Source organism: Poecilia reticulata, linkage group LG13, assembly GCF_000633615.1.
Source record: "Poecilia reticulata strain Guanapo linkage group LG13, Guppy_female_1.0+MT, whole genome shotgun sequence".
NCBI lineage: Eukaryota > Metazoa > Chordata > Actinopteri > Cyprinodontiformes > Poeciliidae > Poecilia > Poecilia reticulata.
The window spans coordinates 2,452,949-2,465,910 of record NC_024343.1 but is presented as its reverse complement, the minus strand read 5'-3'; the positions used below and the strand labels follow the sequence as shown (position 1 = coordinate 2,465,910).

Below are 12,962 nucleotides of genomic sequence, written 5' to 3'. Positions count from 1 at the left end.
AAGTTCAAGAACTATAAGTACAGCAAAGTAAGCTCCAAGTTCAAAAAATATAATTAAAGTTCTAGAAAGTACAATTTAAGTTCAAGAAAAAAAACCTCAACACTTTAAATTCTGGGAAAGTACAAACTGCATCATGCAACAAGYCAGCCAGAAGGTACTTTCCCCAGGTGACTTCCCCATAATAAGCAGCAGCTCTTCCCATGGTAAAAATGCTAAAGGCATGTACTTGTACACAAGTCCAGAGGACCCCAAAGTGCTTCACACTACATTCATTCACCCAGCCGTCTCCACATGTATCTCATAGCACATCAAAAGAACTGTTCTTCCCCTCAGCTCCKTCTCAAGCATGTTGACGAACAGTGTAAACAAGCTCAAACCCAATGCTTCCACAGAAAATACCCAGGCAAGCAGCTCAGCCAAAAGTCTTGCTCTCTCTGTGGGTAAAGATATGGTCTGTTGTTCCCTAACCTGGGGAGAAACTACTTTGCTTTTCCTACATGTAAATTTCCACAACCATTGGAATCATGTTGCMGAGGTCTCTGGGTGACKCTTAACAATGGACTCCTGTCTGTTTAATGATCATTAGCTGGTCTCTTCWGTTTTAATAAAGCATCAGACAAGCTAACAGTTACACATCATGTTCCAAAAGAGTCTAAATGTGTGTCTTTCACATTTRCACGAAYAGGTCCCCAATCAGAAGACGCAGATCATTCGCTAAGCGTGACGGACACCATGGATCTGGTTGACACAGAAGAGGTTTCGCTGGAAGTCCAGCCCTCCTTCAGGAGCCTGGTTCTGCGAAGAGGTTTAGCTCTGGCTGGGATGCTATTGATCCTGGCTGCTGGGATCATCATAAACCTGCTGGTCACGAACTTGGTTACTTGACTGAGTAAAGTGCCATCGGAGTGAGCGAGCAAAGTTCTTTGCCTCAACCGGAAAGCAAAACATAGWCGTCTGCGACTCGGGACGCAGCCTGACAGGGGAAAGGTGTAAGGTGATCAGCAGGAAGCAAAGAGGAAACAGAAAGAGCAAAAATAGCATGATTATGACTTTTAAAGCGAGATTGTTCTCTAGAATGACGAGAGTTATCTCKAATTAGTATATGGATYGTTACAGTCATGTATTGTCAGAGAGAGCTGAGTCAAACTGAAGACGGTTCAAACATCAGCTCCGACTCACTTTGACTGTCCATTAGGGACCAGCACAGTGGAGAAAATTGGATCAGGCNCGTCTGCGACTCGGGACGCAGCCTGACAGGGGAAAGGTGTAAGGTGATCAGCAGGAAGCAAAGAGGAAACAGAAAGAGCAAAAATAGCATGATTATGACTTTTAAAGCGAGATTGTTCTCTAGAATGACGAGAGTTATCTCKAATTAGTATATGGATYGTTACAGTCATGTATTGTCAGAGAGAGCTGAGTCAAACTGAAGACGGTTCAAACATCAGCTCCGACTCACTTTGACTGTCCATTAGGGACCAGCACAGTGGAGAAAATTGGATCAGGCKGATGCGTCGCATTGATCCGACCTGCTGCGGTGCGGTTGCCCTCTGCAGACCAGAACTCTGGCAAAGGAACAAGGAAGTGCACGACTGCTCCGACAGCTAGTAGAGCCACCGCGGCTAACACGGCGAGGCCTCTGCGGACGATCAGCTGGGTGGTGGAGAGGTGGCCGTCTGTTCGGCTGACCTCACGGCCACCTGGCCTTTCAGCATGTCCGTCCTGATCCTCTGTACCAACACATATGTATCCATCTGCTGACTGTGGAAAAGAATACTGTCACCCTTCTGTTAATTTTCTTCTGCTGAAGACCAAAATATGGGTATTAATYTACACAAAGAAATTAAACTGGTAAATAAAAATGTTTTAAATTTCAGAGTGTGATTACTTTTCCATTGCAGGCCGTCTGACCTGCAGCAGTTCCCTCRGCGTCTGCGAGGCCAGCGGTGCTTAGTAATGTCATGTTGGTGGTTTTCTGAGCTCGTTTCACAGCCTTTAAGAGAAGAACAGAACGTCAGAAGGTTTCTACGCTCAAGCATAAAGGATCACATTCACTCTCAGGTTTTACGTGATCCATGAAAGATTATTTTCACCCTGCGAACTTTGTTTTGCAATTTGTCACACTGCAACCACAAACATCCACGTCCTTTATTTGGGAAGTAGGAACAGAAAAGTGCTACACTGAGACATGATCAGGGTTTTCCTGTTTTTTTTGGGGGGGGCGAGGCTTGTACAAATATAAAAACTTAAAGTGTAGCAGGTATTTCTAGCTTGCACACCTGAGTAAATACATTGTACACCACCCCATTACTGTAATTGCATGTGCTTTGTTTGTCTTTTCGAGTGAGGCTCTACTTGGAGATTGATGGAACGTTTTGAACGTTTCTGAAAAGAGTTCAGTTCTAGTGGATGGAACGCCTTTGTGAACAGATATTTTCAAAACTTTGTCACCAAATTTGATTTAGGTTTGGACTCTAACAGAAGCATTCATACCTAAACGTAAKAAYTATTTTCTGCRGTGACTGCAGTTTATTTTATGTAAAAACAAAAAWCAAAACGTCTTGGATTTTGCAGACACTCTGTSACAGTAGAGATGATCATACTTCTGTMTTTTTACTTATTTTCTGTAGCCCATAGCTTTAAGTACTAAAATCCTATCCATGCCTCTGGCGTAKGCTTGGTAAAGTTGATTAAATGCTTGCTGTTCTTATTTGATTATGTTCCTAATGTTCTTGGCAAATTGGTCAATCCATCTTCCCATTCGCTCTTCCCAGCTGTTGATTTTCCCCAGCTGTTGATTTTTGCCCAGCTGTTGATTTTGCCACTAATAACCTATAACCCTCCTTGTTTAAGTTGAACTTCAATAAAATACTTAAAAATTTGTGGGTGCGATGTGACAGGATGTGCTGTTTACCATACCTCCTCTGTCACTTTCTCCCAGTTCAGTCTGAAGATGACAATAATGTAGAAAGTTGATTGCAAAATGACACAAACCAGCAGTCCCAGCCAAAAACCTGTGYGGAAAAGAACAACTTGGGTAAGTTCAAAATGGCTTCTTTCTCATAAAAAAATAAATCATAAGAAATCTACAAACAAGTACCAGAGTTTAAATACCTAAAACTCTCAGTTTTGCGACAAACATGAAAGTGACACTCAGTGTAAGGCCTATGCAGTAGTATCCCACGAAGTTAGCCACAGCAGGTATCTTCTGCTTGCCTGTGCCCAAGAAGATGCCAGTGCAAACCCCCTGCAGGTATGAAACGCATGTCAGTCTGCATGCAGCTTTACTTTCTGACAGTTTCAGGCTGGACGCTCCTGAAGTTATGCGCAAATGTTTAAGAGTAAAAAAAAAGAAAGAAAACAGCAATAGGACTCACCACAAGACCATCAAAGAACTGAAGGAAACAGTAGGCATTCATCAAATGAGAGACCAAACCTATGATCTTCCTGAAAGTAAGATTTAGTCATTTGAGTACGTGACAGTATTTTAAACGGAGTGTTACTGTTACTGAAAAGTAAGAGCTGAGTGAAGGTGTGAAGTTTGACACAAAATTGGTGTCAAATTTTTGTGCAGCAAATTTGGCGTCAAATTCACAAAATTTGACACCAACGTTCATGYTGTGAAAAATGTTTCGTTTGTGCCGCTGTCATTTTAGAGATATTCATAAATGTTTCCAGAGGTCATCAAAGGTCAACCAGTCCCACTGCATTTACAAAATCAAGCAAATTTGGTTGATTTTTCCACTAATAACACAGTTATTATCAGTGCTACAAATGTTTTAGCACAATTAATTTATATCAATTTCGTTTGAAATTTTTTTTTAATCTTAAAAATCATAACGCCACAAATGGTTTTTGCTGCGCAAACGTAGCACAGTTGCTTGACCCTGTATTTCATTTGATTTCATAAATGTACATTTGATGACCTCTGGAAACATTTGATGACCTCTGGAAACATTTGATGACCTCTGGAAACATCTTTAAATTGACAGCGACACAAACGAAACATTTTACAGCACAAACATTCCACTTAAAATGAAATTTGGTGTCGTTAAATGGCACCAAATTTGACGAATCGTCCAGCTTCACTTGACGACACCAAATTTMATTTGGTGTCAAAATTTAGAGGGCCGAGGGAGATACTAGCAGAGCTGTCCAGACTCACTCGTCAGACGTGAAGATGAAGCCGATCACCGTTTTGGAGCACCCAAGCACAACTCCTTCCACAACCGCAAAGGTAGCTGCACGACAAGAATTGAGGAATCGAACAAGTAACACCSGCGAGAAATGGAAAAAGCTGTAATATGAACGTTTTTACTGACCTGCGAGACAGAGGGACACCTTGCTGGTCAGAAGGGCCCTGGCGCGGTCTCCTGCGCCCAGAGCATTCCCCACTCTAGCGCATGTCGCTGCTTGAAGGCCGAGTGGAAACTGCGTGTTCAGGAATTACAACAAAGTGTTTGAGTCGATAACTGTTGAAAAATGAGTCGGCACTGCTCTGAGGTCCAGTCGGTCCTACCATGTAGGTGATGAAAGCGATCATTATCACAGCATGCTGGGCTGCCAGCTCGTCCTCACTCAACATTCCTGATTGTTACAAACAAACAGGAATGTTTTTTTTTTTAAATCGTTATCATTATATACGATGTGAGTTTATTCGGTATCTATATTACCTGCAAAGAAGCCACCAAGTTCATAAACCCACCACTCAAAACACTTCATTAAGGTACTGGGGAGGGCCAGTTTCATGTAGGAGCCCCACTCCTGTAGTGATTCCACAGACCAGCCTGCAGGGGGCGACACAAACCCATTTATGTYTTTGAAAAATTTGTTTAAAATCTCAAAACATTTCCACCGCTGTGGGYGACACCGTCCCTCACCTTCCCATGTTTTTACATGCAGCCTCTTCCACCGGATATAAGCGAACAGAAAAGAACAGATGTATATCTGAGACAGAGTGTTTGCCGCAGCAGAGCCACTGCAACACAGACGCAGCAGCGAGATAATGAGAGTGAGCGTTATCGTCCTGTTCACATGTGTCTGGAAAAGAGTGTGCATGCTGACCTGACTCCCAGGTTCAGCCAGTAAAGCAAGAGGTAGTTTGTGGCGACATTTGCTACGTTTGCCACGGCGGCTGTGTAGAGCTGTGGCAGGATTATACCCTAAGTACGCAAAAAAAATAAAATAATAATCAGCATGAATTCAACAAGATTCGCAACATTTCAATAAGCAGTGTTTGCGTCAAACCGCTGGACACACCTGGTTCTGCAGGTAAGACACTTGAAGGTTGTGTAGAAACATTGCCTAAAACGAAAGACGTTTTATTTGTCTTATTGATATCATTTTATGACACAGACACTGGTAAAAAAGAAAAATAATAATGAAAGCTTGTGTTTGTTAGAATAAATGTGTGACTCACTGGCACAGCGGGGAGGAAGGCTGTTATATACAGCTGAGCAATTCTGTCAACAGACACGACAGGGTTAGCTTAGGAAACAGCTGGTTTTTATTCAGCTGAAAAGTCTTTTTTTTTTTTTTATCCCCACTGTATTGCTTAAAAATGCTCTCAAATCTGAAGAAAATGTCATTTGATAAACAGGGTAGAATTTTACACAGAAATACATTAAAATAGCTTGATAGAGAAATTGAGCAAATTCATTGTGAATGTGCTGAAACTCTTGCTCATAATTCCAGTTTTAATATTCTTGGTCAATTCTGTCCATATGGAAGATTRAAAWGCTCTGGCGYTCACGTTTTAAAGAAAATAATATCTATATTTTTTATCATAAAAGATAGAGAAAAAAACAGATTTGTGCCTYAAAAGTAATTAAAAGATACTTTCTGTAATTTATGAAAAACGATTCTGTAACTTGGAAATAATTTATTTGYACCAACAGGTTACGTTTGGGAACAAAGTGAGTTCTTTATCTCTAAAGTAACATATGATACAAAATTAATTCCCAGAGACCCAGTAATTACTATGAAGTGATGYTGTAAGCTCCAGAAAACTTTATTAACTAAGTGCAGTACCAGGACATTAACATGTTAATTTCAATGAATTCATTACATCGATTTTGACCAATAAAACGCATTCTTTTATTCTGGGCGGAACCTTTGTGTTTGTGTGTTTCAGGTACACCTGTAAATCTGACGCACAAGTGACATCCTTTATCAACAGCATTGGATGACACAGGCGCTTCTCTTGGCCCACAGAGGGTTAATTTTTGCTTCATAAAACAGCCTGATGGGACGCAGTGCAACATGTTTATGTCAGTGAGGTACCTGGCCACCTCAGGGTCCTGCCCCACACACAGCAGGACGGGCTGTGCGTTGATGAGCAGCCCCCAGCAGGGCAGGCAGAACAGCAGCAGGATGATGACGCTCCTCTGAAGGATCACGCCCACCTGCAGCAGGTTCCTGCCCCCAAACGTCTGTCAAACATCACACACATTTTAAACTCCAGACCTGAAAGAAGCTCTGATGAAACTGACATATGACAAAATGGCTTCCAGACCTGAGATATGAGAGTATCACACGCCAGGCCCAGACCATACCCTGTGGCTGCAGTGGTAACATTGATGGTCTGAAAGGAATCCACAATGTTTTACGTGTCATTCCAAAGCAAAGGTATGATGCAATACATTTAGAAACAACCGTCATATGACGAAATCTTACAAAGTATTTTTGGTCTAGCGTCTACTGCAAATATTTTAGTACGATTGAAATAAAACAAAACGAGTAAGTTTTTAGTAAAAGATAGAAGCTTGTTTTAAGTGAATAACTCCTCAACATTGATGAAACAGTGCCAGGTCCACTAGCAGATTATTTCACTTATAATAAACAATTTCCCCCAAGTTATAAGTGTAAATAATCTGCCAGTTTAATTAGCACTTTTACATCAAGAGAAAGGAATATTTGACTCTGAACATGCTCCTATATCTTGCTGAAAAGTTACTGAAAAATTAGTAAGTGTACCAAGATATTTGCACTAGAAACTGTAACCAAAAAATACCTTTTTTGTGTTTATGCAGTGTATAATCATCGCTTCATTTTTCTGATCACTTACAGCAGAAGCCAACCCGTAGCCGGCCATCACGTTGTTCCCTAGACGCCCACAGAACATTGTGACCACAAAAGGCAGGAGGTAACTTAGGATTCGAGACAGCAGCTGGAAAGAAAAATGCTAACATCAAAGGTGAAGCAGCCACCAGGGGACAGATGATATTACAGTAAGCACAAATTGCAATTAATTATTGTTGTCAACAGCTTTGGATTTGATAAATGAGCTTTGACAATGGCATTTTTCCCCCTCCTTCATCAGTCAGTGACTAAATTCTGCCAGATGCTGTCCTGGCTGTAAGGCTAACACCTCTTCTGTCTTTCCTTGGCCGAGAACGTCGATCATCTGGTGTAAACTACGCGGTCAGAACGGGGCATGCAGGGAGTACAGGTCCTTACCAGAGGTCCCGTCATCCTCAGGATGTGGTACAGTTCCTCCCTGTGGGGCAAGGGAACCCTGCGGCGCAGCCAGCTACAGCAGAAAAGCCTGTCGCTGGACGCTTCCATGTCTCAAGTGTGCGTCCCTCCGGCGCAGCTTCTTGTTTTTCCTCCAACATGTGTGTCTTTGTTGTGTTCTGGATGCTGCCGAGGATGGAAATCTTGCTGTGATCACAGCTTCCCTGGAGGTAGGCCAGAGCCGGCTGAAACAACAGAGATTGAACAACAAAGACGAGAAAACTCTCTGTAATCACAACAGAGAGCAAAATGGGGGGGGAGACTTGAAAGTGGGGAATGTTCAGATCTAGGTAATGAAATATGTGAGGGACAATGAACTTGTTCTGGTGAGGGGGGGGGGGGGATTTCTGGCAAGAATCTGATTTTTACCACTTCATTTGAAGGTTGGCTCCTTTTCTAATCAGTGCAGTGGCGACAGAATTAATGTGACCTGATGCCACATGCAGGAATAAGATGAAATGCCCCCCTCAAAACATTCTTTCAATCATAAAGGAAGATGGAAAAGAAAAGAAAACACACTTTTAAAGTAAGGCAGATGAGTGTTGATCTTTATGTGTGAGGATTTTGCTGCAGTAATACAGATACATAAACTTTCCCACATCTGCAGTCAGAACTTTCATCACAAAGTTCAGAATAATTTTAGTTGTGACACACGAGGTTAAATGAAGACATTTACTGACCAAATGCCATCAGTTAACTTGGGGAACTGGAGCAAAGAGTGATATGTTACCATCTTAAAGTGTTTGATTTTAAAAAACAGGAGGCCCGTCATCCTCAGGATGCGCTGTCATTTGATTGACAGCGCTAAGACCCGCCTCCTGGCTCTAATTGGCTGTTCCTGACCGAGCTGCAGTATGGCCACAAGAAGGCAGCAGAGGAGATCCATGTTTTCACAGATTATCTGTCTCATACTTTATTGTCATGTCATGGTGACAGTTTTAATAAATAAGTGCATTAAAACCAAACATGTTTTCTAAAAGTTACTTACTGCAGCTTTAATATCAATAGCAATTATAAAATGCTGCTTACCAAGTTTCCCTTCCTCTGTTTGCTCCAACTTTAGAAGAATGTAGATTTAATGGTGTCCTACAGGCAAAAGACGGTAGTACAACTTATTGGCAACGGCCCCAAAACGTTTTATAATTCTCCACGAAACAAATACACTCAAATTGAACGCTGAAAGGACAATGTCAACTTAAAACAATTAGTTTTTATTGGCTCAAATAAAACAAGTGTTTACATTTTTTACAAATTACAGGCTAAATAGAGATGTGTTTTCTTACGGTCAGGTTTTGTTATTTTTATAGTTGCTTTGAGAAGTCCCATAATCACAAGCCTGACACAATCTCTGCATAATGGATCGTCGAGGTTAAGTTCGTCTTTTGTTAGGTGACAAATGTGATCAGCCATTTAACCTCTTAAAGTCCTAAGCAGGATAAAGTGTCCATGGAAGTAACTTGGTGAAAAACTTTCTATTTTATTTCTAACAATATTAATTCTCCTCATTTTGAAAAAAAAAAAAAAAAAAAATTGAAAGCACTTTTTACCCTTTGGCTCACAGTCCATAAATATTCACATCTGACTGAGAATTAAGATACCATATTTCATTTTTAGAGGACAGGTGAAGAAGTTGTATGAGGAGTAAATGTTGTGTTGATCCCGTCAAGAGTAGAGTTGGTTCCCGTCTCTGGCAAGGGGACCAGGAAGTGGACGGCTGTTCCCACCGCCAGAAAGGCCAGCGCCGTAACCATGGTGAGGCCTCGTCTGATGATCAGCTGGGTGGTGGAGAGGCGGCTGCTCTTCTGCAGTCTCACCTCTTCCTCGATCCGTGTCTCACTGTTCCCGTCATGTTGCTGGGTTTTCACAGGTGTGTACCCATCAGTGGACTTCAAAAAAATATATAGGGAATTGATAGCAAATCAGCTTAGACTGTTAAAGAAGTATTGTGTTTTCCAGACAGATAGTGTTATTTTATAGTAAATAAAGTAACTGTTACCTTCAGTAGCTATAAAAATGTTGTATATGTCTAAATAAATTTGACTTTGATATTTAACACCTTGAAATTGGGTCTCTGTCCCTTTAAGAACTCTTGCTCTTTCTGAAACTCCACTTTCAGGAAGTGATCACAAGATGGCTCCTCTATTAACCCTTTAACAACATTTTTACCAGCGTTGCACTGAGAAGTAGCTTGTATGATGAGCTCAGCAGATGTGCAGTTCAGCAGGTGTTTGCTAATTGCTGCTGGCTATTAGCAAACACCTACCTCGCTCTTGAAGGCGGAGCTAGGTCCACCCAAGCGTTTTGCACAGCTAAATGGTTGTCATAGGAGAATAGACGGTTTCTCAAACATGCGTGAGAGTCAAAACAACACTCCAGGTGTGTTTTTGATGAGGGATTAACATTATAACATGATGTAAAGCTTAAAATAGTTGGTTTTATATGACACTGCCCCTTTAAAAATAGCAGGTGACTTACATTTCCATTGTTTGATGCTTGACCGTTAGCTGTGCTGTTGTCTGATGGGTCATCTGCTCCTAACAGAGTCAGGTGAGTCTTTTTCATGGCCCGTTTTACAGCCTGGAAACAAAAGCAAAAAAGCACAAAATTTGGCAAATTGCCTTTTTGTATGCTTTATTATTGTGTTATGAAGGAAGGATACATGGTTTTCATTTTTTTTTACAATAAAAGAAACAAGTGTGCCATTTATTTGTATTCAACTTCTTTTATTCAGATACTCCTAAATAAAATCTAGTGCTACCAGAAGTCTTGAACAGCCACTTAATTAGTAAATAAGGTCACAATGTGAGTAATTTTATGAGAGCAGGGAACCCGTTCATAGCTGCTTGCAGTTATAGTTTAATCTTAGTATTAATCCAGATATGCTGCGAAGGCCTCTTAGGAGTTTTGTTGTTTTTATTAACATTAGAAAACAAACAGAATTACAAAGACCAGTGAACACAACATAAAAGTTGAGGGTCAGATTATAAAACAACATCCCCACATTGAGACATCTGACAGAGAAATGTTCAATCCATCATCTGAAAACAGAAGCTGAATGCCAAAATCCCACACCTATCAAAACATGGCTGTCCACTTGAACTGACAGGCTGAGAAAGAAGAGCACCGTCAGAAAAGCCACTCTAACTCTTGAGAAACTGCAGAGATTCACAACCTGGGTGGGAGAATCTGTTCATATAACCAGTCCTGCAGTCCACAGGTCTGGCTTTTATGGAAGAATAGAATTGTCAAAAGAACTGGAACTGAATACAAAGCTTTTATGTGACATCACATTTCTGGGAACTCTGTAGCTGACAGCCATCTTGGTAGGTATCTGTAACTGTCATGACGGTTGCTATGGAGTTGCTTGCCTCGTTCCTATTACAACCTGCATTACAGCTATTATTCTATTACAGGAGAATTAATGCTTTTGCAGGCTAGTGTATGTTAGAAAAACCCTCTAAAGTTGTGTGCTGATGCATATGTTGGTATCAATCCAACAAGTAAATACGTAGCCAATATCACCAATACCAATACAGATACCAACACTTGTTATTGAAGTATATCATCAAAATTTAGACTTTCACACATTTTTCTTTCTTTGAATTGTTTTGCTAAAATTGGGTGTCTTTATAGTAGACACCCAAAAAATAAAGTAATTAGCCTTTTGCTGTATGCTTTATAATTGTGTAATGAAGGAAGGATACATTTGTAGACAGACACTCAATAAACAAAGTATTTTTGGGTGTCCACAAAATTCTTTAATATCATATTTCCATGACAAACTGAAACAACGTTTTCTAAATAAAGAGTTAAAATGTTTTTGTTTTAGAGGAAATCAAAGCAAAATCTGTTTTACGGTAGAGATGAGAGATTACAACGCAACAATAGAATAACATTTCAAGACGGAATCTGAAACTAAAGTATTGATTTTATCTCGGTAGCGTCAATCCGATACTGATACAGACTTGATATTGATATCATCCACATTTTTGATAAATCCACCCACCTTCAATATGCCTAATAATTGTCAAACTGCTAGAGAGTTGGAATACCTCCTCTGTCATTTTCTTCCAGTTCAGCCTGAAGATCACAATAATGTAGAAAGTGGAATGCAGGACAACACAAATGAGCAGCCCGAGCCAAAAGCCTGCAGAGAAAAGACAAATGGTTCTGTCAGAAGCACAGCAGGCCTCACTTGTTACGACCTTCGTTTCCTGTGCAAACACAAATTTGCCCCAAACGCTGACGAAAACAGCGAGCCGGTTTCACTTCACAGACTTACCTAAAACTCTCAGTTTTGCGACAAACATCAGAACCACGCTCATCGTCAGCCCCACGCAGTAATATGCAATGAAATTCGCCACAGCTGGTATCCTCTGTTTGCCTGTGCCCAAGAAGATGCCGGTGCACACACACTGAGAGGACAGGAGATGCTCATGTGAGACTTTTGGCTCGGTACGGCAAACAGATTTGCTCTGCATGCAGTGACTCACCACAAGGCCGTCAAAGAGCTGGAGGAAGCAGTACGCAGTCATCAGGTTCGACACGATTCTCGCAATATTCCTGAAAAAAAAAGAAAAGGATTACATTGAAATATTCATTTTCCATTACAGAAAGATTCTTTGTTTTTTTTACGAATGAGAACAGTTAAAGTTGCAGTATGTGAAGGCGGAAAAATGATTTTCTTGTGACAGTAAGTTGCTTCTCCTCCAGTGGCACATTTAGCAGCGCATTCATGAGTTGATGGACAGCGCCAAGACCCTCTTCCTGTCTCTGACTGGTAGTTTTTGGTAAGGAGCAGTGCATTTCTTCAGCGCGGGGAGAAGGTGAAGGAGATCAAACTTTTACTCATGTATGTCTCATGACATTCTGTCACAACACACAAATATGTAAAAAAAATAAAAAATTAAATGAAACTCACATACTGCAGCTTTAACTATACAGACTCACTCATCAGAGGTGAAGATGTAGCCGATGACTGTCTTAGTGCAGCCAAGCACAACGCCTTCAACCAGAGCAAAGGAAACTGGAAAATAAAAGATGAAATGACAAATTTATCAAAAAGTATAAAGAAAATAATGAAAACAATATGATTCATTTTCCAATGTTTGACCTCACCTGCCAGACTGAGCGACAGCTTGCTAGCTAGGAGAGCTCTGGCGGTGTCTCCTGCACCGAGAGCGTTACCCACACGCGCACAGGCCGCAGCTTGAATCCCAAGAGGGAACTACAGATCCCAAATTATGGAAAAATAACTGATATCAGTCACTACAAGGATTAACAATTGGCTAAATATGACCCAGAACTGCACTGGTTATTTAATATTAAATATTAAAAGTAATTGTTTTGATTAAGTGTGTTTTTAGTAAATTTTTGATCATTTTATGGTATTTACTATTTACTGTTAAAAGTCCTTTAAGCAATGAGTGTTGCGAACTAGCCAACTTTGT

General features: G+C 40.8%; 2 protein-coding genes across 5 annotated transcripts in view; one reads left to right on the top strand and one right to left on the bottom strand.

Annotated features, from left to right (window-relative positions):
• Positions 1–885, top strand: part of slc47a3 (solute carrier family 47 member 3) — a 10,535-nt gene extending 9,650 nt beyond the window's left edge. The window contains exon 15 of the mRNA XM_008424998.2: positions 686–885. Within this exon, the coding sequence (XP_008423220.1) occupies positions 686–885 (200 nt within the window). The remainder of the gene's footprint in view (positions 1–685) is intronic.
• A 349-nt stretch (positions 886–1,234) lies between these two features.
• LOC103474157 (multidrug and toxin extrusion protein 1-like) overlaps positions 1,235–12,962 on the bottom strand; it is a 16,627-nt gene continuing 4,899 nt past the window's right edge. Inside the window, exons 1-17 of one of the 4 annotated variants that reach the window (XM_008424934.2) lie at positions 7,456–9,123; positions 7,064–7,165; positions 6,512–6,580; positions 6,280–6,428; positions 5,417–5,459; positions 5,257–5,301; positions 5,062–5,159; positions 4,878–4,975; positions 4,671–4,784; positions 4,517–4,584; positions 4,320–4,428; positions 4,163–4,238; positions 3,375–3,444; positions 3,112–3,244; positions 2,917–3,011; positions 1,886–1,990; positions 1,235–1,758 (exon numbers count right to left, since the gene is read on the bottom strand). In XM_008424934.2, the coding sequence (XP_008423156.1) occupies positions 1,453–1,758; positions 1,886–1,990; positions 2,917–3,011; positions 3,112–3,244; positions 3,375–3,444; positions 4,163–4,238; positions 4,320–4,428; positions 4,517–4,584; positions 4,671–4,784; positions 4,878–4,975; positions 5,062–5,159; positions 5,257–5,301; positions 5,417–5,459; positions 6,280–6,428; positions 6,512–6,580; positions 7,064–7,165; positions 7,456–7,563 (1,788 nt within the window). In that variant the 5' untranslated portion in view covers positions 7,564–9,123 and the 3' untranslated portion in view covers positions 1,235–1,452. Of the gene's footprint in view, positions 1,759–1,885; positions 1,991–2,916; positions 3,012–3,111; positions 3,245–3,374; positions 3,445–4,162; positions 4,239–4,319; positions 4,429–4,516; positions 4,585–4,670; positions 4,785–4,877; positions 4,976–5,061; positions 5,160–5,256; positions 5,302–5,416; positions 5,460–6,279; positions 6,429–6,511; positions 6,581–7,063; positions 7,166–7,455; positions 9,399–9,987; positions 10,090–11,564; positions 11,660–11,794; positions 11,928–12,005; positions 12,076–12,462; positions 12,539–12,630; positions 12,740–12,962 lie in introns of those variants that run through there. The other 3 variants (XM_008424935.2, XM_008424936.2, XM_008424937.2) reach the window with 3 other exon arrangements.